Source organism: Narcine bancroftii, chromosome 1 (assembly GCF_036971445.1).
Source record: "Narcine bancroftii isolate sNarBan1 chromosome 1, sNarBan1.hap1, whole genome shotgun sequence".
Lineage (NCBI taxonomy): Eukaryota > Metazoa > Chordata > Chondrichthyes > Torpediniformes > Narcinidae > Narcine > Narcine bancroftii.
This window is the reverse complement of record NC_091469.1, coordinates 270,477,986-270,504,887: the sequence shown is the minus strand read 5'-3', so window position 1 is coordinate 270,504,887 and position 26,902 is coordinate 270,477,986. Positions and strand designations below refer to the sequence as shown.

The 26,902-nt window shown below is 39.3% G+C and overlaps 1 protein-coding gene across 8 annotated transcripts in view; it reads right to left on the bottom strand.

Moving 5' to 3' along the window:
* saxo4 (stabilizer of axonemal microtubules 4) overlaps positions 1-26,902 on the bottom strand; it is a 331,023-nt gene that overhangs the window by 83,272 nt on the left and 220,849 nt on the right. For 7 of the 8 annotated variants that reach the window (XM_069898947.1, XM_069898922.1, XM_069898913.1 and 4 more), the window contains 6 exons: positions 23,620-23,742; positions 17,887-18,004; positions 15,629-15,782; positions 8,826-8,954; positions 6,137-6,200; positions 1,423-1,535 (listed from right to left, as the gene is read on the bottom strand). In XM_069898947.1, coding sequence (XP_069755048.1) covers positions 1,423-1,535; positions 6,137-6,200; positions 8,826-8,954; positions 15,629-15,782; positions 17,887-18,004; positions 23,620-23,725 — 684 coding nt within the window. In that variant the 5' untranslated portion in view covers positions 23,726-23,742. The remainder of the gene's footprint in view (positions 1-1,422; positions 1,536-6,136; positions 6,201-8,825; positions 8,955-15,628; positions 15,783-17,886; positions 18,005-23,619; positions 23,743-26,902) is intronic. The other variant, XM_069898894.1, reaches the window with a different exon arrangement.

Sequence of the window (26,902 nt, the reverse complement as noted above, 5' to 3'; positions counted from 1 at the left end):
GAGTGGAGACAACGCTGGTGGAAGCGTTCTAGGAGCCGTAGGTGGTGCCGGTAGAGGACCCATGATTCGGAGCCGAACAGGAGTGTGGGTATGACAACGGCTCTGTATACGCTTATCTTTGTGAGGTTTTTCAGTTGGTTGTTTTTCCAGACTCTTTTGTGTAGTCTTCCAAAGGCGCTATTTGCCTTGGCGAGTCTGTTGTCTATCTCATTGTCGATCCTTGCATCTGATGAAATGGTGCAGCCGAGATAGGTAAACTGGTTGACCGTTTTGAGTTTTGTGTGCCCGATGGAGATGTGGGGGGCCTGGTAGTCATGGTGGGAAGCTGGCTGATGGAGGACCTCAGTTTTCTTCAGGCTGACTTCCAGGCCAAACATTTTGGCAGTTTCCGCAAAGCAGGACGTCAAGCGCTGAAGAGCTGGCTCTGAATGGGCAACTAAAGCGGCATCATCTGCAAAGAGTAGTTCACGGACAAGTTTCTCTTGTGTCTTGGTGTGAGCTTGCAGGCGCCTCAGATTGAAGAGACTGCCATCCGTGCGGTACCGGATGTAAACAGCGTCTTCATTGTTGGGGTCTTTCATGGCTTGGTTCAGCATCATGCTGAAGAAGATTGAAAAGAGGGTTGGTGCGAGAACACAGCCTTGCATCACGCCATTGTTAATGGAGAAGGGTTCAGAGAGCTCATTGCTGTATCTGACCCGACCTTGTTGGTTTTCGTGTAGTTGGATAATCATGTTGAGGAACTTTGGGGGACATCCGATGCGCTCTAGTATTTGCCAAAGCCCTTTCCTGCTCACGGTGTCGAAGGCTTTGGTGAGGTCAACAAAGGTGATGTAGAGTCCTTTGTTTTGTTCTCTGCACTTTTCTTGGAGCTGTCTGAGGGCAAAGACCATGTCAGTGGTTCCTCTGTTTGCGCGAAAGCCGCACTGTGATTCTGGGAGAATATTCCCGCTAGGTATTATTCTATTTAGTAGAATCCTAGCGAAGATTTTGCCTGCAATGGAGAGCAACGTGATTCCCCTGTAGTTTGAGCAGTCTGATTTCTCGCCTTTGTTTTTGTACAGGGTGATGATGGTGGCATCACGAAGATCCTGAGGCAGTTTACCTTGGTCCCAACAAAGCTTGAAAAACTCATGCAGTTTGGCATGCAGAGTTTTGCCGCCAGCCTTCCAGACTTCTGGGGGGATTCCATCCATACCTGCTGCTTTGCCACTTTTCAGTTGTTCGATTGCCTTATATGTCTCATCCAGGGTGGGAACCTCATCCAGCTCTAGCCTTAGGGGCTGTTGAGGGAGCTGGACTCGAAATGGCATATTTTATTTGATGGAGATTTAAACAAGCATTTCTGAAGAACTGTGCACCTGCATGATGTGCTGAGTGTTGGTTGCACTGTGCTAACTTACTGCTCAGTGCATAACTTACCGGTTGGTCACCTCGATATGCCGACGGGTGGTGGAAAGTGATGGGTTTCAGATCAGAGCCTGCTGTGAACCCACTTCTCTCCTTTTTCCCAGCTGTCTTGTGTTGGGAAAAAGCTGTTGATATACAAAATTATCAAATGAAAGTTTGCTAAATTCTGAACAAATGTAAGTGCATAAAACAAGTAGCATGCATCAAGATCATCTTCTCCACAAACGTGTAATGCTGCAAAACTGCTCAAATCACAAAACAATTATAAATGATGACAGCCTATTGCATCCAACAGAAAAATCCTAGAGTACCACAAGCAAATCAATTAAATTAACTTCAAAATTTCATCATCTCTTAGAGAGTTCTGTTGGTGAACTTAGGGTCTGTTGTGAGTGAGGTACAAATGAGAAAAATTCACTGTCTGCTCTCCAGTGTGTATGAATTAACCGATCTCCGCTGATGCTGTGAATTTCTACAGTATGACTGAAAGCAGCTGATCTTATGAGATGCAAAGGGAAAATGCAGATCTTATTTTAAGACAAATTGGGAAATAAGAAAATGGTGTATCAGTTCAACCTCGTGAAAGAGAATTTCAGTGCAGATACTAAGAAATTGCAGGGAATGAGCAAGGCATATATTGTGGGTTCTTCTAAAACTACTTCCAGTGCTGAGTATAACTGTAACACATTCACTAACAAAGGCACAGAAATTCAAGTGAACACATCTGCCCATAGCAACAGCAATCATAAATCAATAAAAAATTGAAAATATTAGACATCTTTAAATATTGGAAACACTCAGAAGGACAGAGAGCATATGTAAGAAATAATTGATGAATGAACATTAAATTGAATCAATGACACTCTCTCTGATGTTAACTGCTGAATATTTGTAACATTTTGTATTTATATTGTATTATGGCAGTTAATCTTCAAATGAATTGCAGACAACACAGTGTCAGTGACACAGGTTCGAATCCAGTGCTGGCTGTAAGGAGATTGGACATTCTCCCCGTGACTGCGTGGGTTTCCTCAAGGTGATCTGGTTTTCACCCACCCTCCAAAAGTATACGGGGTTTGTAGGTTAATTAGTGCACTTGGGCAACAAGGACCGGTTACTGTGCTGTATCCCTAAAAAAAATGTTCTGAGAGATATTCACATGACACAATCTCTCAAGGTAACGGAACTCACAGACCTTAAAGTGCCGTGAAATTTGTGTTAGATGTCAGCTTGAGACTTTTGTTAATAATTAAAAGATGCACCATAGGTTTAAAGTTGACTTTCAAAAAAATTAGCTGAAACAAAAACTAGAATGTTTTAAGAGAAAATGGTTATATGAGGGGAGTTTAGAAACTTTCTAGATTGAATAATGAAGCTGTAATAAAGTCATTTTTGGGAACAATAAATGATCCCTGTTGCAGTATTGGTTTGATGACAGTCTCTGCTTTTGCACAATAAGAAGAGATCATTTAATGAGGAATTACTCAACAGAGGGATCTACCTAATTTCTCAGATCTTTTAACCACAGCAGTGGTGACTAATTGCATTGATTTGCAATTGCAACATAGCAAATTTTTCTGAACTCTGGGCAGGATTTTGGCAAATTGGAAGTCAGCAAATGTGACCACAGTGTTTAACAAAAGATGTAGGCAAAAGGCAGGAAACACTGGCCAGCTTGTTTAATTTTTTTTTAAATTAAATTTAGACATATAGCACTGCAAAAGGTCAATTCAACCCTATGAGTCTGTGCCACCCATTAACCAATACCCCTGTATGCTTTTGAAGGGTGGGAGGAAACCGGAGCCCCCGGAGAAAACCCATGCAGACACAAAGAGGATGTACAAACTCCTTACAGACAGCATAGGATTCAAACCAAGGTCTGGTCCCGATCGCTGGTACTGTAAAGCCGTTGCGCTAACCACTACGCAACTGTGCTGCCATAAACCAAATGTGCTACCCTTTAATATCTCCCTTAATGTCCATAGTTAGGAAAATGCTTGAAGGAAGAAAGAGTGAGACATCTGGATAAAAATCAAGCAGATGCAGCATGGATTCAGGAGGGCAGGTCCTGTCTAACAAATTGACTGGAATTCTTTGAGTATATAATGAGCACAGTAGATAGGGAGGAACAAGTGAATGTTGTGTATCTGTATTTCCAGAAGGTGTTTGATAATCATTAATGATTTGGAAGAGTACAGCATATTTATGTTTGCTGATGACACTAAAATGAGTGTAAGAACAAATTATGCAGAGATATAGGTAGGTTATATGAGTGGTTGAGAGTCTGGCAGTTGGAGAACAATGTGGTAAATGCTAGGTAATTCACTTTAGAATGAAAAAAAGAAAAATAGGTGAAAGATTGCAGCAAGCTATTGTGCAAAAGGACTTAGGAGTGCTCATGTACAAATTGCAAAAGGTTGGTTTGCAGGTTCAACAGGTAATCAAGAAGGCGAATGGAATTTGGCTTTCATTGCAAGAGGAGTGGAAGTTAAAGAGAAGGGAGATACTGCTGCAACTATACAGATTGCTGGTGAGACCGCACCTGGAGTACTGTGCACAGTTCTGGTCCCCTTACTTGAGAAAGGATACATTTCCTTTAAAGGTGGTACAGAAGAGGTTCAACAAGTTGATAATGGAGTTGAGGAAGATGGGAGATTGCGTCGCCTGGGACTATACTCATTGGAATTCAGATTTGGAGAAACATAAAATTTTGAAAGGGATAGATAATAGCTTGACAGGAAAGTTGTTTCCACTGGTAGATAAGACTAGAACTTGGATACAAGATTAGTGGGAGGAGGATGTAATTTTAGAATGGAGATGAGAAGGAACTGCTTCTTCTACAGAGTAGTGAATATGTGGAATTCTCTACCAAAGGTAACAGTTGAGGCTGCCTCATGAAATGTATTTAAGATGAAGTTCAATAGATTTTTGTAGGGGATTTAAAATTATGGGGGAAAGGCCGGTAGGTGGAACTGAATTGACGGTCAGATCAGACATGAAAGGTAGAGCGGGTTCAGTTGGCCAAATACTCTCCTCTTGTTCCAATTTCTCATGTTCACTATCACGACCATAAATAATATTGAATTAACTAAATTATCTAAGGCTAGACTCTGAATTTGTGATTCTGTCTTTAAAATCAACTCAATAATTGACTTTTTCAACATCCCAAGCTTCTGGGAGTTGAAAGAAATTTTTGTAAATTGGAGTTTTTCTGTACATTTTTCAGCTCCTGGTTACTACTGCAAATTGAAGGCAAATATTAACTTCTTACTTGCTTTATTGTCAGGAAATAAGCATATTTTACATTGGATATTTTATCACTAATCATTTGAATATTGTATTGACCCATTGTTATGAATGCAATGATTGGTTGAGAAATCAATCTTGCATTTCAATTTGAATGATCCCTAACAATATTTTTCTGACTATAAAATTTTTTATAGCTCTTTGAATAGTTTGCACATTATTACATGACCTCCAGCACACTAAAGAGATAAGAAATGCACCGTTCACAAAATGCAACAGATTATGCACAAGTTCAAAAAAATTAATTTCTTCCAGCTAACTACTTCATTACATTTATTACACAAAAAGCATTCTGGTATTCCAATCATGATCGATCATTCAAATCTCAGTTTTACTTGAAGTATTCCCAGTAGCCAAGAGTGATCTTGCGACTAAGTTACTTTGCTACATTCCTGCTGTGCTTTTAACTTCCACAAAACATGACACAGACGTGATTTGTCCATGGCCGGTTGTAGGTCTCTGGACCAATGCCATTAAAGTGATACACAGTAGAAAATCTGCATGTTTCTATTATTGTCCTAGAATGGCACATCACAGAGGTAAATCAATCAGGACATTGTCTCTAAAATGGTTCTATGTTTCATACACTCCACTATTCCTTTGAAATAACCCATCATATCTTTTCAAGTACATAGTTGAATTTTTACTTTTAAATTTGGCTTTACTAACCCTCCCATTGTGCCACTAGAATCTCTTCAGTCCCATCATCAAGCCTGGAGTCTCCCGTTAACTCATCCTTCTGTGACCCTTGCATTGGTCAGTTGTACATTTGGTATATCATACTGAAGACTTAAATATCTGCATTTTCCCATTTGTTTTAGATGGCTGATGCCACTTTATTGGATCAATGCATAATACAATCCATAAATAGATTTATTATGCAGCTAATTTCACCAAAATAGTGGGGGGAAAAGACCCAGAAACCATAGCATCGTCAACTACCAGCAGAGCGCCATTCAAATACTGTTGCAGCTGTTGAAGAGGACTGCTTTTTACCTGATAATTTTGTCAGGGGAAGGGGAAAAGGGACTTGCTAAAACAAGTGGTGAGATCTTTATTTATTTGAACGAGATGTTTAACATCCATATGAGATGAGAGCCTGGAGCACAAGCCATGATCGTTACCAACACGATATCCACAGATTAAAAGCAGGATGTTGGAGTTTGGTTCCATTTGTCCAATTTCTGGCAGTGCAATGCTTCATACCTATTTTAACATTTATAAATATATTGTCAAAATACTTTAAACTTTTTAAGTAGTAACTGAAAATAATTGTTGAAAATCAGGCCAGTAATGCAAGTTGCTGCCTATTATAAAGTTGACAAAGGTCCCTTGAGTCTATGCTTTCACTCTGCAAAATAACCTTTGTAGCTGGTTTAGTTCTGGGTTTCAACAGGTGACATGGTTTTAAATTACATACCTTGCGAATCTTGTGGTTTGAGTTTATATTTAGTTTTATACTCTGTGGACATGTATAATGGTCCCTGGAATAACAAAGAAAAAATTAATTCATTTCATAAATCTAAGGAGCGAATTCCATCCTGTGTTGTTCATTTTCCTTCACATTCTCGTTGTATCCTTTGCCCAAACTTTTAAATCAGTTCTTCTGTTCTGAACCAACTGCTAATTAAAACAGTTTCTATCTGCATGCCTCACTGAAATGAATCCTGGTCTTGTACACCTTTCTCAAATCTCTTTTCAACTTTATTGCTCCGAAAAGAAGGATATTGCATGCAGTTCTGGTCACCTAACTACAGGAAGGATATCAGTAAGATAGAAAGAGTGCAGAGAAGATTTACTAGAATGCTGCTGAGTTACAGGGAAAGATTAAACAGGTTAGGATTTTATTCCTTGGAGCCTAGAAGAATGAGGGGAGATTTGATAGAGGTTTACAATATTATGAAGAGTATACACAGAGTAGGCTCTTTACACTTATATTAGTAGAGATAAATATGAGAGGACATGGCTTTAGGGTGAAGGGTGCAAGATTTAGGGAAAGTTCTTCACTCGGAGAGTGGTGGGAGTGTAGAATGAGTTGCCATCTGATGCAGTAAATGCGGGCTTTCTCTCTTAATTTTTAAGAATGAATTGGATAGATACAAGGATGGGAGAAATCTGGAGGGTTATGGAATGGGTGCAGGTCAATGGGACTTATATTTTGGCATAGACTAGAAGGGCCAAATGACCTGACTCTGTGCTGTAGTGTTCCATGGTTCTATGATTCAGTTTCCCCAAATTACATTTCTAGCTGGAATCTGGAACCAGCCTCATAAATCCTCCTTGAAATATCATTTGCCATTGACCAGAACTGGACCCAGAACTTGTGGCCTATTTAGAATTTTGTAAAGCTTCAATATCACTTCCTTGACATTTTTTTTTTTAAAATTCTGTGCCTCTGCCCATGGATCTGAGGTTTACTAATCACCCATCACACGTTGACTCTTTTTGAGCTATTCTTTTGTTAAATCAACTCTTTTTGAATCTCACTTGGCCTCTAACTTAATTCACTGCTCCGTGTGCCTTTACACGCATGCATTCCAAACTTAACTTTGTATTATTCATGGTTTTTCTTATTGTACTGCTTCAGTATGTTCCTTTAAACTGTTCTTTTTGACAAAGCATTTCATTACCTTCCTTAATATCTTGTGTCTTGGAATTTTTGGGAGTTGATAATATCTGGTGAAGATTTTAGAGACATTTATTTGCTTTAATGACACTACATAAATGGAATAAAGGTTGGAGGAAAGGTTGCAGGCAATACCATCTTGTTCAGATGCCACAGGAAGTTTTTTTCAGAAAATCCTTTGATGTGTCATATATATGAGTGAACACCAATCTATGGCCCTGCTTTGACTTTGCAACCTTTAGAATTGTTCTTTTTTTCTTATCGGTTACTTAATTCTTCACCAATTTCTAACACTAATTACAGAATCCAAGGAGCAACTATCAAAGTTAAGAAATAGGATCTCAAAAATGGTCATCTCTATATTACTTTTTGTGGTATGTCCTTGTGATAGTGTCAATTGGAAGGTGAGATAATTATTGCTTGGAGGAAATACAGGAAGAGGGGGAGGAGTGGGCTTCAGGTTCTTGGGGCATTAAAATCAATTCCAAAATTAGGAAATGTAGACGGAATATTAAAATGAACCTTAACATGCTTGTGGAGAGTTTAAACTATATTGACTGAGGAAACGATGGCAGCAAATATTGAGCAGGGGTAAAGCTCTACCTAATCAATACTGAATGTCAAAAGGAGAGTTTTTGTCAAACGATAACAGAGGCTGTGGAGGGGTTGGTTGGGGGAAGTGGTGAGAATGTAGATTTTGACCCATTCTTTGTTATGCATCAACAGGAAAATTCAGTTAAAAAGTTGCTACATTCATTTTGGTAAAAACATCATAGAATACAAATATATTAGAATATAACTCTCCAATCTTGCTTGACCCTTGACTTTTCATATTCTGAATTCAAGAGGAAATGCATCCAACTTAAACAAATGGTTCACCCTGTCTCCTTAGGTCCAAATGCAGACCACAAGCATCTTCTATTTGACATAATGTCAATTAATGCAAGGCAACTCATCCAGTGCCTACAGATCTTGAAACCGCATGGATACAAATGATAATAATTCAAAGTAGTCAATGCTAACTGCCTTTTGAAATAATGATAATAAAATTCAAGAGTGAACCAATTAAACATAGATTAGTTGTCCAATACAGAATATGTCTAAATGTCCCTTCTTTCCAAATTGTTCTTAGCTTTGATCTCCGCTCCTCTTTTAAGTCAGACACTAGGGTTCATTCTTTGGTGATTTTCCTCACATTGTTTTGGGTTTCACTGCGTAGATTCCTAATACTTTTGCCATTATCAGAACACATTTTTTTTCCAGTGTTATCGAATATGAAGATAAAGATTTCAGAAATGGAGAATATCATTGAAAATTTCAGGCTACTTTCCATGGCTACAGACTACAGCACACATGAATTAAAATATTTTCTTTGTAATGGGGTAGCAAAAACTTATTCAGGCAAATATAAAGAATAGACACGAAATAGATCAACAAAATCTGTTGCACCGTGAATCTACCAGCAAAGGTATTCTGCACTTACATGGCCTCCATTCTCTTGTATCACTGGGTCTTTTGGTTGAATTTGATGGAGCAATGGTACATGTTTGGGTTCAATTCCTGTGATAATTGATGGTCCATGATTCCTTGTATCAATATGAACTTCTTTCATCTGTGCGATAGAGGTGAAAAATAAACTAGCATGTGTGATGTTCTGACACACAGCAGTAAAATGCTGAAATATATGATTCTTAATTCTAAAATCTGTCCTTGATAGGCTTTAAAAAAAAATCAATATTTTTTATTTACAATTTCTTCCACCAAGATGTGGGAATATTCAGTATATTAAGCAGCCAAAAAGAGAGTTAATGATTCAGATTTAACCAAATGAGTGGGTTCTTCAAGGGACTAACAGGAAAACTAGCTGATGTGAGTGAGATCTTAAATAAATGCTTCTCAGCTGTATTCACCAAGGACATGGAAGGTAATGGTTTCACAAAGGGGTATGTTGATAGATTGGAAAAGGTCAGTATTATGACCCAGGAGGTTTTAGATGTCAGGGAATGCATTAAGGTTGATAAATCCCCAGGGCTGGATGAGATCTATCCAGGGTACCAGGAGAAGCAAGGGATGAAGTAGCTGAGGCTATCAATTGGAAAGGCAAGGACTGTTCAAGGATAGTCACCATGTATTTGATTGAGGGAAATTCTGCCTCACTAATTTGACTGACTTTTTTAGGATATAATTAAGATTAATGAAGGAGGACATTGTCTATAGGCTGTTTAACAATGCACATAAGAATCTCCGTGGAGTGCAACACAAAAGTCTGCAGAGGCTGTGATATAGTAAAAACACTGAAATGCTGGAGGTCAGCAGATCTCGCAGCATCCATTGAGCAAATAAATATAACCAACATTTCACGCCGGAGGCCTTCTTCAAGGTATGAGTAAAAAAAAGAACAGGCAGGCACCTGAATTAAAAGGGTGGATAGAAGGAAAGAAAGAACACGGGGAGGAGAACAGACCAACAGATAAAAGATGATAATTAGCATAGACAGGAGAGGAAATGTGAGAATTGATCAGGGGAGGGGGTGGCTCTGTGAATACAGAGCTGGAGAAAGGAGACAGAGGGAAAAGAGAGAGAGCGCTGGAGAAAAGCGAAATAGGGATGGGGAATGGTCTAACAGAAACTGGAGAAGTCGATGTTAATGCCATCTGTTTGGAGGATGCTCAGACAGAATATGAGGTGCTCCAATTTATGCGTGGACTCAGTATGACAGCATGGGACCATGGACAGACATGTTGGCATGGGAATGGGGTGAGATATTGAAATCGATGATCACTGGGAGATCCACGCTATTGTGGTGGACAGAGTCGAGGTGCTCAACAAAGTGATCTCCTTGTCTGAATTTGGTCTCTCCTAATTAGGGGAGACCACAATGGGAGCAGCAGATAACCCTTGCAGATTCACAAAGTGAGCTGTTGCTTCACTTGGAAGGATTGCTTGGGTCTTGAATGATGGTGATGGAGGAGAAGTAGAACTTGTTGGAAGAGAGAAGTGGAGGAGGGAGTCACAAGGGAGCAGTCCCTGCAGATGGCAGAAAGAGGAGGGAAGGTGAAGACGTGTCTGGCGTTGTAGAAGATGTCAGAAATGGCAGAGGCCATGGTAAGTGAGGAGAAGGGGAATCCTGTCCTTATTGCACATGGGAGCGGAGGAGGCCAGGGCAAATGTGCGCATAATGGATGATATGTGGGTGAGGGCCGAGTTGATGGTAGTAGAGGGAAAGTCACATTTTTGGAAGAAGGAGGACATCTCAGGTGATCTGGTATAGATCTCGGAACAGATGTGACAGAGATGGAGGAATTGTGAGAAACAAATGAAATCCTTACAGGGATAGGTTGTGAAGAGGTGTAGTCGAGGTAGGTGTGAGAGTTGGTGGATGTTTAGGAAATGTCTGTCAAGAGATTTTCTCCTGAGATGGGGAAAAAGACAGATCGGGAGACAGAGAGATAGAGCAAGTAGAGAGTGGACAAGTTGGCAGCAAAGTGGATAAAGCCAATGAGCTCATCATGGGTGCCTGAGGCAGCACCAAAGTAGTCATCAGTAAATCAGTGGAAGAGTTGAGGAGCCTTGCCTGTGACGGCATGTAGCATGGATTTCTCCAGAGACAACAAAAAGGCAGGCATAGCTGGGGTATCTATGGCTACCTTTGATTTTGAGAAAGTAGAATGAATCAAAGGAGAGGTTATCGAGGGTGAGAACAGGTTTCGCCAGCTTGAGGAAGGTGTTGGTGGGAGAGACTGATTGGGTCAGTTGTTGAGAAAGAAACAAAGGACCTTGAGGCCTTTGGCATGGGGGATGGAGGTGTTTAGTGATTGGATGTCCATGGTGAAAATGAGGTGGTCGAGTTCAGGGAACTGGAAATTGTTGAAGTGATGGAGAGTATATGAAGTATTGCAGATGTAGGTGGGGAGGGACTGGACCAGGGGGGACAAAATGGAGTCAAGGTAACTGGATATCAATTCGGTGGGGTAGGAGCATTTCTACTGGAGAAATTGGGTTTGTGGATCTTGGGTAGGAGGTAGAATGAGCTAGTGCAGGGTTGGGAAATAATGAGGTTGGAGGCCGTGGAAGGGAGGTGACCAGACACCGTGCATGATAAAGTGGTTTGATGAGTTTTAGTGGGGTCCTGTTGGAGGGGTAAGTAAGAGGAGGTGTCTAAGAATTGTCGTCTGGGTACAGCCAGATAGAGGATAGTGTACCAGACTACAACAGCGCCATCCTTGTCTGCCGGTTTGATGAGAAGGATAGGATTAGAGTGCAGAGAGTGGAGGGCAAGGCATTTTGAGGGGTGAGATTAGAGTGAATGAGGGGAATGGTGAAGTCTAGACAATTGATATCTTGGTGGCATTTGGAAACATAAAGGTCCAGAGCAGGTAGAAGGCCAGAACATGGTGTCCAGGAGAAGGAAGGACATTTAAGATAGGAGAAGGGGTCTGTAATGGGGAGTGTATAATCCTAGTTAAAGAAAAAGGCATGAAGATGGAGCCAAACAGAAGAGTTTGGCATCACAGAGTTCACAGAACTCACTGAGGTGTAGACAAAGGTGAGGTCTCTGCTGAGGACATAGCTTTCCATCTCCAAGAGGGGAAGGTTGGAGGAGATGTTATAGACCAGGCAGGGCTTGGAGTGGTGATCAATGGGGTAGAAGATGTCAGGGGGGGAGGGGAGGAGGGTGGGATGAATCAGGAGGTGGAGGCTAGGAAGGATCGAAGGGAGGAAGGTGAGGGTGAGAGTTCACAACAGAGGCTCAGTCCTGTGGACTGCTGAGGTTGAGCTGGAGACCCACATCAGAGGCTTGGTCCTGTGGCCCATGTCCATAACTAATCTATGCTGCTGTATTCTTTGATCACCCTCTGCACTGTCCACAATTCCATCAATCTGCAAATTTAGTTATCCAGCCATTTATTTATTTTTTCATCAAAGTTATTTATATTTTTCACAAACAATGGGAGTCCCAATATCGAACTCTGCTGAACACCACTGCTTGAGGGCCTCCAGCCAGAAATAACACCCTTCCACCATTATCCTCTGTTTTCCCTAGAGAGCTAGTTTCAGATCGAAGCTATCAATTCACCCTGTATTCCAATGTGTCTGTCACCTAGTCGTAATGGAAAAGCTTGTGTGGTCCTGAGATCTCAAGAGTTATGTCATCTGGAGCTATGCTCCTGGTAGGGTCATCCATGGTGGTAAGGTCAAGGGTGAGGTCCCTGACAAAGAGCAATCCAATCAAGATCTCAACAGTGGAACAGGCGGACGAAGTTACTCTGAACTCAATGGTTGTGAAGGTGGACAAAGGCTGCAACAAATTCATCAGCACCAATCATCATGGTTTCCATGATATTGAATTAGTTGGTTGATTTGTGAAGTATCATGTGCTTCTTGGAGTGCAGCATCAAGTACATGTTAAATAAATACATGCACAGGTGTCTTTGCTCTGTGGATCAACAAAAAGAAGGCATCATCCTCAACTATGATGGATAGCCACGACAATGACCTTCTGGATCAGCCTACCATGAGGCATTTTATCAAAAGCCTTACTAAAGTCCATATAGCTGCTATATCCTGCATTTTTTTTTTTTAATTATTTTCATCTCCTTTTTGAACTCAAGGATACCTTAAGTGGTCCTGGATAGCATGAAAAACAAAGGTCTTCACTGAAACTTAGTACATGTGACTTCAATTCAATTTATTTTTCTCCACAAATTACAGATAGAAAGTAAGCATTTTCCAAACTATTCAAAGAAATGTTGCATATATTGGTACATTTTAAATAAGTTTCCCATCATACATTAGAGATAAAAATAAATTAGTTGAATAATTCTGGATGTTGTTTCTTAAGAGAAAAAACAATGCCTTGGGATGAAGGAACAGGCTCAAAACAAAACAAGTTGGATCATCAGGGAGACAGGAGCCTATTTACTACTTTGTGCTATGTTTATCCAAAGTTCTTGGCAGTCACAAAACCAGATCTTGTCAGATGGAAAAATACAAAGGCCAGCAATATGAAATATAATCTGTGATCTTTGTTAAAATTCCCTCAGTGGAAAAAAGCAAAGGGTTCTATCCACTGTGATTGCAGTTTTTAAGTTTCAACTGCCCTGTCAAAAGAGTAGTGATATTTTCATCTTTTAAGATGACACTTTTGTCCATTTTTATCATTCCTTATGGTTAAATAATATGGCATTAGAATATGGGACCTATTTTCTTTTCAAATTGCAAAGGTGAGAGAAGATTACAAAGTGGGATCCACATGTATTACAGTGACATATTTTCAACCATTGAAAACCCATTGATTAAAGTCTTTATACTTCATCAAGGTGACCTCCCCAAAAAACTTCAAATTTTACATTGGAGCCTGCAGCTGAGTACAACAAATAGCATGACACAAAATACATTTGTATAAATTATTCCACCTTTACAAAAGATGCACATATTTTTACTTCTGAAGAAAGCCCCAGATCTGAACCATCTGCATGGCCTGATGTTTCTCCAGCACTTTTTTTGTGTATTGTACTTCCTTTCTTTGCACTAATTAGGGTTGAATGGGCAAGAAACTGGCTGCAAAGCCCAATTGAGAACAAGATAAATATTGAGATGGGAAACAGGAGCAAAAGATAAATGAAGTAATATAGAATCCAAAAGTCCTATTTAATTTTTGAGTGGAGAAAATTTAGCTTAAAATGGTTATGAAGATAGTTGTACCAAAGGAACTCTTCCCAGAGAAGAGCAGAAGCAGCTTGTCTACAGAAGAAATAGAAGTTGCTGATTTACTGCGCATAGCATCCAAGAGAACTGGTAACACATGCAGCAGAAAATAATAGACCAAATGGAAGTTACCAAGATAATATTGTCCAGTTATTTCATTCACCGCTTTCTAGTTGCCTAATAGTCTCAATATGCATGAGATTATCTGATCTCTGAAGCTAAACACAGGACTGGTTAGTACTTGGAGGGGAGACCTCCTTGGAACACCAGGTGCTGTAGGTTTCTGTGAGGGGTGCTGGACAAAGTGATGACTCTCTATCTATCTTACAGAGACAAAAGTTAAAGAATTTTATATATGTTACATTCTAAATGTAGTATTATGTGACAATAATGGAACCTTTACCTTCACCTGTAGTTACTTACTGCTAGCTCATGCCAAGTCGAATGGCTTTTGAAGGCCTGATATAATTGTGGTGGTATGAAGTTTTACACCACTGTAATAACTGTATGTACTGGCCTGGACCACCCCTTCCTTCCCTCTGACCCCTCCCAGGAGATTCCCTAATAAAGGTCCCGACCCAAGACCTTGACCCCAGATCACTTCCTGCTCAGATCCAGGCCAGATGCTCTCTGAGGCCCAGCCAACGTCTAAGGTAAGAAAAGCCTTTTGACTCCGATCTACTGTCTCGTGGAATCACTTGATTGCTCATCAATAACAACACTCCAAAAGATCAGAGATGCATGTTTCATCCCCTGCTTGACACTGCTGGGGTACATATCCTGAGGTCTTCATATGTGAAAGTAATTTTATGCATTGCTTTGCACCTACTGGCACATGAAATAGACACAGGTTGGATTGTTCCTGTAGCTATGCTTTGATTTACAATGTCTAAAGGTGGATTCTAAAGTTACATGACAAATAGAAATTACTGCATCTGAATTAAAAGACAGAAATTAATAGCTTCACATTCCACACAAGCATAAAAAATATATGACACAATGGTAAACATCAATGAAAGACAGAATTTAGAACTGTTGTTTTTAATATTTGTTCCTTTCTGTCATTCCATTTAATGCATTCATCATATCCATACTGAACATGCATGTGTAGAAAGTGTTCTGGAGGCCAACAATTCTCTGCAAATAGAATGTCTGAATATTTAATACCACACTGATGTGACTTACTTTCTCCCCAGATCAGCTGGACTCTGAAAGAACTAGAACTGGTCCAAGCTCATTGTAAATATCAAGTACCTCCAGGTTAGGCATAGCATATTCAATTAAAGTTTACAGTTTCCCTCCAAGGCCAAAAACATCTTGGCCTCAACTTTGGAAGACTACCTTTTCCTTACTTACTTTTATATTTTTCCACTTTCTCTATTTCAGTTTCCATTCTCCACCCCACCCCCCCCACCCACCCTGCAAAAAAACTCCTGATTGCTATCAACTTTATGTTGGATTTGTAATATTTAAGCTAAACTGTAATATGACTTGCATTTTGTCTCAGAAATTAAGGGCTTTTTAAAATCCACTAACTGCTAGACCCAACAGCTTTACAAACTTTGAACATTTTCTTACGTCTTTGAAGAATGGGAAGTTCAGTGGCTTTGTCCGTGTGAATCCACTGCCAATAGAATGTAATTTGTGAGGTAAGTCTTCTTTGCCATCAGGGAGTCCATAAGGCACAAAGTGCTTCTTTGTTATCGAGAGATAGTTGTCTTGTAAAAGCTGCCTGAGGGGAAAAGTTCAAAAAGATAAGTATTTCTTGCTATTCATCCCACCTGACTATTTTAATTCTGTTTCCCTCCTGTGAAGTGAGATACGGTCTCCACTGCATGGTGAGATTTAGTTTTGTGGGTATTTGCAGCCTTTGATTGTTGCAGTCAGTCTTACTCTCCAAAACATGCATATTGAACAATATTGGGATAACATTAAAAGAATGGAATAGGATTTTCCCAGCAACACATGCCTGTGTCCACAGGAGGATTCTGGATGTTCTAAATCACTCACCATGACACCAAATGCATTCAATTTATATTTAATAGTGACCTTGAAGAAAAACTCCAAAGTGTTTTTTTAAATCTTGTGCCGATTCTCCTTCTCTGCTCCCCCTCATACTTTTCTCTACCCTACATATACAGTACTTAGACAAGTCAGGAATAGTACACCCAAAAATGTGTCTGACTATCCTGACCTGAACTGTATTCCACATTTCAGAATATCTGTTCAGGCCTGATGCAATGCCTGCTCAGAAAGTTCTTTCCTTGGATATTGAATCTGCTTGGTTAAGCATTGATGTCCAAGAAGCCCTCAGGGACATCAATGCTTAACCAAACAGATTCAATATTTTATCACATGCAATATTCTCTGGGCCTTCAGCACTGTTCCCTACAAAAAAAAAGAGGAGCTTCTGAAACATTAATTAGTTCTTTTTGAAAAATAGGATTAATGTTTCAGGCTGATAATCTTGTGATAGAATGCATTTACTTATTTCTTGGGATGTGTCACTCGCAAAACCAGCAGTCATTGGCCATCTCTAATAGGCCTCAAGAAGGTGAATTTTTGCCCCCTTCTTGCAGTCCTTCAGGTGAAGGTGCTCCCACAGGTCTGCTCATGAGCTTAGACAAAGCGATGATGAAGGACCATCAATGGATTTCAAAGTCAGTGCCTTGGATGGAAACTTGCAAGTGGCTGTGTTCGCCGCCACCTGCTGCTCATCATTTTTAATGGTAGAGATCACGGATTTGGGAAGTCATCAACCTGAAACATTAGCCCAGTTTCTGACCCATTCTCAGTCTGATAGGGACTCAGTGCACCCTCTTTTATCTACAGACACACTATTTAGGCATTGCCAGATGGAAACCCAGGCATTTCCATATTAATAGAATATTTTGCAGCTGTACAATCTACTATCTGAAGACAAGTCTGCATTCGCCCTGCATTCTTCCATACCATTGGTTACACTTCCTAAATTATACATCATTAATATATTTCAATTTAATTTCTCCAACAGATTTTGAAATAATATTTATCAAAGGAAAATAAAAATTATCTTACCCTAGATGACTGAGGTATAAAGTAACCACATTTTGCCAAGTTAAGAAACATTTAATTCACTCCATTTAACTCTGTTTTCTGTCCATAAGCCCTCTGCTATTTGTGAAATGACTTCTGACCTGTAAACATGAACTCTTTTTATTGTAAAAACACACAGAAACGCTGGAGGAACTCAGCCGGTCTCATAACATCCACATGAAGCAAAGATATATTACTGTCGTTTCGGTCCTGAGCCCTTACTTTCTTTGAAGAAGGTCTCAGGCCTGAAACGACAGCAATATATCTTTACCTCCTGCAAACGCTGCGGGACCGGCTGAGGTCCTTCAGCGTTTCTGTGTGTTTTTACTACAAACACAGCCTCTGCAGACTTTCGCATTTCACTTTTCTCTTTTTATTGACCTGCTGAGTGTTTCCAGCTTTTTTCTGGTTATATGCTTATACTTGCAGATGTATTCCTTTTTATTCTTGTGAATGGATAATTTAAAAACTGCCTTCTGTAAATTTAGTCACATTTTCCTTTAAAGTTACATGAGCTCCAGTGCAAGATATGGAAAATAAAGTCGAGAATCATACCCCAAACAACACCACCTTTTTTCTGAATATTTCACTGGAAGCAATAGTTGCATCTAATTCATCAAGTAAGGGAGTGAAAAATGAAAAAAATCACGTCGTTTCCACCATTATCTATTTTTACTCCATGATTCATTCTCTCTCAGATTATCAAACAGTCAGAAAATGTTAACGTTTTGACATATTTTCCAATCCAATGCGCTTCTTACCCAAGAATTGGATTATCAAGCCTGTCCAAAGAGGGTGTATAGTATAGTGCAGGTCTTCTATTGGCCACATATCCTGCCCCAGAATGCACACCTGTTCTGGGTAAAAAGCCCTCGTGACCTAGAAAACAAATACATTGTTATTCTTATTGGTCTTTGATTCTTCTCTCTTCTCTGCTTCACTTAATACCGCCCCCCCCCCCCACCCCCCAACTAAAACCATCATGATCCTAAACTTTTCCATGCCTGCTACTGTAGAGAATCAGTAGATTTGCAGATATGGAGTTTAGTGTTTTTTTTAAATATACTTTATTCACAATAAATTACCTACAATACAAAAAAAATTCAAGACTTTTTACATTCATACTGTCTATCATATTCTTATCATTGTACATTTTACATTGTTCTCCTAATTCTCCATTACCATTATTGTGACACCTTGTTGCTTCTCTTCCCTCTCTTGGTTGAGGGGATTCCCTCATGTCAGCTCCTCAGTGCCCAGTAATGAGAAGACTGTGCTACTTCTTCACATTGGCTGCACCAAGCCTCAGTGCATCCCTCAGCACGTATTCCTGCAACCTGGAACATGCCAGTTAGCAGCATTCCCAAAACAAAATCTCGGTATGTTGAAAGACCAACAGGTTTCAGGCAAACCAAAGAGCACTTTTCACCGAGTTGATGGTCTTCCAGCAGTTCTGGACATCGGACTCAGAGTGCATTAACAAGAGCAGTCATAGTTCAAAGGGTCCTCGGTCATACTGCTGCTGGGGATGAGTGGAGAATTGGGAGAGAATAAAGTATGCTTCTATAACCTTTCCAAAAACTGGAGAGAACAAGAGCTACAGAAAAATCTGACTGAGATGCATTTCAATCATAGAAAGTAATATGATGAGCCTTCAGCTATGTCATTATAAGTTAAATTATATGTGATATTAATAACAATCTCATTAATTTCTGTTAGGAAACTGGGCACTCAAAGTATATAATTTTAAAAGTAATCTGCCTGCACCACTGACATGCACAACAAAGGCTTTTTTTTAATCATCAGATGATCTGGAGGCTACGTGAGGAGATGCATTTTCTATAGGCAATCTATGTAAGCACAACACAAGAAAATACCAAGAGAATTATATTTTAGAAAACACTAAGTACACATATAGTAAAAACCCAATGCTGAAGAAATATAGCAAAGATGAAGATACAGAAATCATGTTTTGGGCTTGAGTGCGTCTTGAACCCTTCTTCATCAAGAAGGGCTCAAGCCAAAAGATAATAAATTATTTCCCAACAAATGAAGTATAAATATGGAAAAACTCACAGTACAATGTTTGCACACCACCAACTGAAAACCTACTTGAAGGACAAATTGGGAAGCAGGCTGAGGTTACCAGAAGGAAGCAGCTTTGAATATGTGATTACAGACACAATGATAATTAAAAGATTTATAACGAACATGTTCATCAAACTGCAAGAGAAAGAGAATGATGAAATAAGCTGAAAACCCAAACAAAAGTGGGAACAAGATCTAAACATAAAGATAAAAAATGAAATATGGGAAAAGCTATGCTCCGGAACTATGAAAAATACAATAAACACGAGGTTACGCATGATACAATATAATTGGTTACACAGGCTATATATCACGCCCCAAAAGTTAAATAAATGGGACCCAACAGTATCAGATAAATGGTTTTGCTGTAAGAAGGAAATGGGAACAACAGTACATGCAATTTGGGCATGTGAGAAAGTGGAAAAGTTTTTGGGAAGATCTAAATCAGGTATTAAATAAAATCACAAAAAGCAACATACCAAAAAATCCAGAGATCTTTCTTCTAAGTAATATAAAAAGTAAAGAATTAGGCCTCATACTGGATGAAGCACAAAAAAGATTTATTATGATAGCCTTAGCTGGAGCCAAAAAATGTATAATGTCAACCTGGAAATCAGAAGAGAGCCTGAGAGTACAGCAATGGTACATTGAAATGAATAAATGTATTCCATTGGAAAAAATAAAGTCACATCATTCAAACAAATTTGGGAACCGTACATGGAACACAACAGAGAGGGCCTACCGCGGACTTCCACCCCCTAAAATGATAGAATAAGAAGACGAAATGAACTGACCCAGTGTTATGTAAAAGTAGATGACACAATTTTCTTGTTTATTTTCATTGTGTGATGAGATTGCTTAATGGGTTTATTGTATTGCATATGTTGAACGTTTAATGGGTTGGGAGGGGGGTGCAAAGGAGGGAGTGGAGGGGAAAAAGGGGAGAAAATGACACTGTGTATATTCAAGAGGGAAATGTTTGTGTGTATTTTGGTTCATATGGTTCATAGTGTGAAAAATAAAAAAATATATTAAAAAAAGAAAAAAAAAGGATTCAAGCCCGAAATATCGGTTCTGTATCTTTATCTGTGCTATATAAAGGACACTGTTTGACCTGCTGAGTTTCTCCAGCATTGGGTTTTTACTTCAAACACGGTATCTGTACATTTTTGTTTTACTTCCATAAGTACACACAATTGAATCCAAAAATGGTGTCTTTACCAATTTTTACATATGCACCACAGGAAATATCCTGTCTGGACACATCACAGCTTGGTACAGGAACTGTTCTTCCCAAGATCACAAGAAACTGCAGAGTTGTGAAGGCAGTTTAGGCCATCAGGCAAACCATCCTCACCTCCCAGTACTTCGGGAAAGTGGTCAGCACATTAGGTATATCCAGTCACACTCTCAGAAGATAATAGGAGTTTGAAAGCGCATACACCTCCAGATTTAGGCAGTTTCTTTCTTGCTGTTATCAAACTCGTGAATGGATTTGCCTTTGGTATAAGATCATCCTTTCAATTGTGCCTTTTCTCTTTGACACTATCTCCTATATTTTTGTTTTATTCTTGCACTACCTATGTATATGTTGACTTGCCGGAATAGAACACAAAGTATAGTTTGTCAGTGTATTTCCACATATGTGAAAATTCATTTTAGTACTTTACCTACAATTTACCATCATGGTGGAATAAATTACCATGTGTGGCCCTGAGTATGAGAGTTTATTTTCAAATACATAAATAACTACCATGCACAAACGTATCATTTTTTTTATTGCTGCAAGTACTTAAAGATTCACCGATAACCATTGTATAAATTAAGTGACCACAATATGCGATAACACTTAAAAAGAGATCATAAATATAAAGGGATATAAATTAATATTCACAGTAAATAATACAATTGTGGCAATATGAGGAGCAAAAATAATAACGTTCTATCCAGTTCTCTTCCCTGTAGTGGAATGGTGTTTTATAGCTGCCAATCCTCACCATTTTACCGTGTTCACAAAAAGCCTACAAATTTACTATCAGCAAGAAAGTACTCAGACAAAACTGGATGTCAGATTCTGATAAAGTGGGACAACACTGGGTAATGAAAAATATGTTAATGGATTACTGGGCAATCACAACAATATTGCCATATGCTGTAAAATGATGACTGATGTGGCTGCTTTTAACAAAGGCTCTCCAGAGTTCATTTAAGCTGTTGATTTTGAACAACTGTATAAGCTTTGCAAGAGTTCAGTTGACGTGTTTTTTTTTCCATGGACTGGAAGCAAAATAAACCTGTAAAACTATAAATTGCAAAATAATTTAGCTCAGTCATCCATATCACACCACACTCAGAAAGATTTCTTCAAATGGGATCAGATGCACTGATTACAAAGCTGCAGAATGTCATTTGAAGAAACACAAGTTTAATCAAACCATTAATCACTGCTGTGTGTATTGTGGGGACATTGGTCTGAATATTCCTGCAGGTTTTTTTGTTCCACTATAAGGCATTAGATAATAGTAATGGAGTTAAATGTGCTAAGGTTCTTCACAATGTCACAGACTGGACTATATTAATAATCTTGCCACTTGCACACCTACATGTTGAATTCTGGATAGAGCACTTTTTTTTGATTGTTCATCATTTAGTGTCAGCTGCATTGAACAGAGGCAAGGTACGACATATGGCAAGTACCCTCCCAAAGTTTTCCAAGAACACTCTCTGGAGATTGTACGCCATAGTCACAATCAGTTTTCTTAACAACAATGCCTAAATGTGACTATCTGAATTTGTAGTCCAGATTGACACTGAGTGTGGCTTGAGAGAATATTTCATTCCAAATCCAGGTGTCATAGTGTCACAGAATCCTACAGCATGGAAACCAGGCCACACAATACACCACATCCCTACCAGCCAGTGACACCATCCATGAAGGAAGTTTGGTTTCATTTCCAGAGTTGTAATTAAACCCTTCCTTCATCTGTAAGGCACTGGTAACTTGGAAGTAATGACAATACACTGCAGGCATGAACTTCATCTGATAAGTAGTCCAACTAACTTTTTCCATTCATCCTAGCTCTCCCCACTCACTCCTGTATTGTTTCTTAGGGTCTTACCCAGCCAGAGGTATCTCATTGCTCAGTGGTCTGAAAACCAGTTCTCAAAGGGGTCTTGGTGTGTGCTGGTTGGATACCAGCAGCTGTTATTCACTGACACAGAGTGGGAGATTCCTCACTTCCACCTGCACCATTAAGAACTGACTAGTCGATTGAAAGGTGACAGTCCCAACCATTGTAGAGCAACTCCACAAGTCTGACAAGCAGTCAAGGTGGTCACTTCAGCAGGCTGGATGTGTGCATTCATTTTATTGTACTAATGTGCCTGCCATAATCAAATAGCTTGTTCTATTCTGAAGCTGTGAGATATGTTGTACCTTGGAGTACTGGTAAGTGTGTTATGGTGTGATAGAGCAGATAAGTGTCAAATTAGAATGGTGATTCTCAGTAAGTGAGTGATGAGGGTACATGCCATTAACCTGTGCATTAGACAATTGAATAATGAGATATGTAGACTTGTCCACTAGTGAGTGAGATCATTCAACTTTCCCCAAGACCATGTCCATATCTTTGGTTCTTCAATCATGCTGTTGACCTCCTTACATTGATGTCAGAGAATAGGGAATCTACTTTCTGCCGTGTTCCACCACAGTTTTCAGCAAGCTCCTGGAAGCTTTGGAAACAGAAATTAAGATCATCTTCCATTTAAATGTTGAAGTTGTGGCTTCACTCAATGCCAGCTGGCTTCAATAGGTGCTAGCCACTCATGGATAAGTACTAATGCGATAAATAGCATGCTTAGTATTTGATGGCTGTTATCACCGTGTTAATGCAGTAGAAGCACAAAACGTATGTCAGAGTGTGCAGGTTAGCTGCACGTTATAATTTCAGCATGCATTTCCAAACACAATAGAATTTTCCATTAATCTGGATCAATAATATCATTTTACCAAACCTCTGAAGGGTGGTTCCCTTGTAATTCAACTAATTAAGACCTCACTGAATTAGAAGAGCAATTTTGTGTCAATTTGTATGTTACATTATGGTTAGGTGTGAGAGATGCGAATAAACTTGGCTTGACATGGTTCAAAGCTATTTCACAAAGGAACCTCAAAAACCTGGCAAAAAATAATGTAATGTCAGCATTGCTAGGCTAGGTTTGAACAAGGTCCAAGATGAAAGGCTCATACTAGTTACCCAAGGATTTTCAAATCCAGTGATCTCAGAACATCTGCCATCACATGTTGTATTTTATGATTTTAAACAGCAGATCCTTAGAACCAGGCTTGTGTCATTGTCCACACATCACTTCCAATGAAGCATCAGGACCACTCTGCCATGTCTTACCATAAGATGTTGAATATGTTGTGGAGTAGAATTTCATGGGATCGGTATCTGCTCCAAAATTTGTCTTTGCATAGTGCGGTGTACAGTCCATTGAAATCAATGCCATTTTGCATCATCTGTACTCTGAAACAAAATAGTTTTTTTTTGGAAATGTTAATATAAATCTTAATAGCTGAGTTTATTAACACTTTATGGAACTTTAAATAAGATTTCTATCCATTTGGCATCTACTAAGATTTTAGGATTGGGTTTACACTGATACCAGTATACTACTTAATGTGTTATATGGCGAGCTCTCCACTGGCCACCGTGACAGAGGTGCACCAAAGAAAAGGTACAAGGACTGCCTAAAGAAATCTCTTGGTGCCTGCCACATTGACCACCGCCAGTGGGCTGATAACGCCTCAAACCGTGCATCTTGGCGCCTCACAGTTTGGCGGGCAGCAACCTCCTTTGAAAAAGACCGCAGAGCCCACCTCACTGACAAAAGGCAAAGGAGGAAAAACCCAACACCCAACCCCAACCAACCAATTTTCCCCTGCAACCGCTGCAATCGTGTCTGCCTGTCCCGCATCGGACTTGTCAGCCACAAACGAGCCTGCAGCTGACGTGGACTTTTTACCCTCTCCATAAATCTTCGTCCGCGAAGCCAAGCCAAAGAAAGAACTTAATATGCAATCAAGTGTCCTAAAAATAGGCTGTGATGATATATCTTTTGAATGGATGTGAATTTTTTCATTTCCTCTTTAATACTTCCCTGTTTCAGAACTGGAACATCAACATCCACTGTATCAAAACTAGGGGGGAGTTATGAACAAGGGACAGAACTGCAAAATAAAGAGACTGTCATTTAAAATTGAGGGGTGTAGAAATTTCTTCTCTCAGAAGGTAATGCAATTTTCTATCCTTGATGGTGGTGGAGGCCAGATCATATAAATAAGACAAGCATAGAGCAACAATGATCAGGCTTGAGAAGCCTAGCGATCTACTCCCGGTCTTATTTCTCAATGTGTTCTTGAAAAGGGGCCAATGTAGGAGTTCTAGTTATCACTCTTCCTTAGTTTCTTTCTTGCTGCCTCTTAGGTGGTCAAAAGATTTTGAATCAAGTGTTTTGCTCTCATCATTGTTTTGATATAGTTTAATAATGACCCAGAAGGAAGAAGAAAATGCCATGATTTGCCTCATTGATCTGAAAAGGCATCGGAACCTACTCAAACCGGAACACTAACGCTGTTAGTGCTGTTGCTAAGGTGTAGAGAATTGTGGATCCTCCACGTCACTGATTTTTATTGCATGCAAAGAGAAGGTCAAGGTTGTAAAACTTTTTTGTCTTCACACAGATGCTGCCTCGTCTATTCCTTTCAACACATCTTTCATTTCCTGTTTCTATCTTCCACGGTACTTTGCTTTTGGTTTGTTGTTAGCATTGCTTTTTGTCCAAAAATACCACTATGTATAATGGACAAAGAGGCTGTTGTTCTCAAATATTAATATCCAAATATCATCCCAAAATTATCCCCTCTTGTTCACACGTTGTTATCTTCCTTAAAGAAAGTGGATAAATTGTGTGCTCTGCCTTTGGTGTCTGAATTTTAAGTGGGCACAATGCATGGCATGGCTCTATCCAAGAAGCATTCTTTTGATCTTCTGTCAGCTTTCTTGAGTCAGGACAGTTTGTTTTTGAAAAGATAGTCTGTTTACTTTTCAAACTTTAGAAATAATAAGTTGGCCATGTGGATCTGTCAATTTATTCCGCTGGTCAATTTTCACAGTCCATATTGGAGTCAGAGTTAAACTGCACAGAAACGGGTTCTTCAGCCCTCCATGCCTATGGCTACCATCAAGTACTCATCTATACCAATCCTATTCATAGTCTTCTTTACCTTGGTGATCCTCGTGTTCATCTGGAAACATCTTGAATATTGTGAGAGTACCTGTATCCATCCTTCTCAGGTGTGCATTCAAGATTCCAGTCACTCTTTGGGTGATAAAGATTTTCCTTGGAAGAATGTCTCTTATCCTAACCTTTGTCCTTAGGATTAGATACCTATGCTGTGGGGGGATTTTTTTTCTACTCTCTACCATATTTATGAAGCTCAGTAATTTTGTAACCTCTTGTCAGTCCCCTACATGCCAAGGAAGTTTTCTATTTTGCTCTTTTTTTTGCTCACCTGCTCTCTGTACTCTTAATGCATAAAACATTAATGTTGAATATTATTCTCTAACTGAGTGTCAGGAGTCTTGTACAGCCAATTCTGAATAACCTGAAATCAGATAGACCCATAATCACAAGACCAACATGGATACATTGAAGAAAATCCCAGACGTTATCCTGTTCAGGAGGCAAGGAAGGCTGATAGGACATTTGACAGAGATGTACAAGTTCCAGACTGGTTAAGTTGAGGTGATTGGAGGAATGCTAATCCCAACAAGAGGCACAGACTCTGTCAAAATGTGCTTAAGAGATGTGGAAGTCAGACTTTTAGAGTAGTATATTTAGGAAATGGAACTGACTGATTATAGAGATAGGAAAGAGCATCAATATGGGGTTTCAAATGGGAAATAGATATAGATTTGATCAGGAATAACATCAAGACTACAAGGAAAATAGAAAGACAGCATTGACTCGATGGGACAAACAGTCTCCATCTGTGTTGCAGGAATCCTATGACTGTTGAAAAGTTGAAAACAAAAATTGATATGTTTAAAATTATTAAGATGTGTGGCTCTGAATAACATTATGGGTTAGTATTTGGATTACAGCTGTATAAATCATTTTAGGTGCCCCAGATTATAGCATTGCAGTCATTTATGTCCCTAAAAAATTGATAACTGAGCATCAGAAAGCAGCAACATTCATTCTCTTGAAATAAATTCTGTAATTTGTCTAGAAAAGGTTTGTACACATCTGTGAGAGTGAGTGTGAGTTAGTTATTTAGCCATGGCATTCCTGTAATGCAATAGCCCACAGTCAATACCTTCAAATGAAATGGAATGGAGGAAAGCACTAACACTTTGAGATCAGGGAAGGAAAAGGTGAGAAAAAGTGGATAAGTACATTTACTTTAACAAATTAATACCCCTCATTTCAATAAAGTGATCAAATTCAGGTTTATTATAATCTGATTGCATAAGTATAACCTGATATAGCCCTCTCTGGTCCACGATATGCAAACACACAAACACACATCCAGACATAACATACAAACAATACATATGTACTATGTATATACAAATAAATAAATATTGTATAACAACTACTGGATTAAGTCGGTTTGTATGT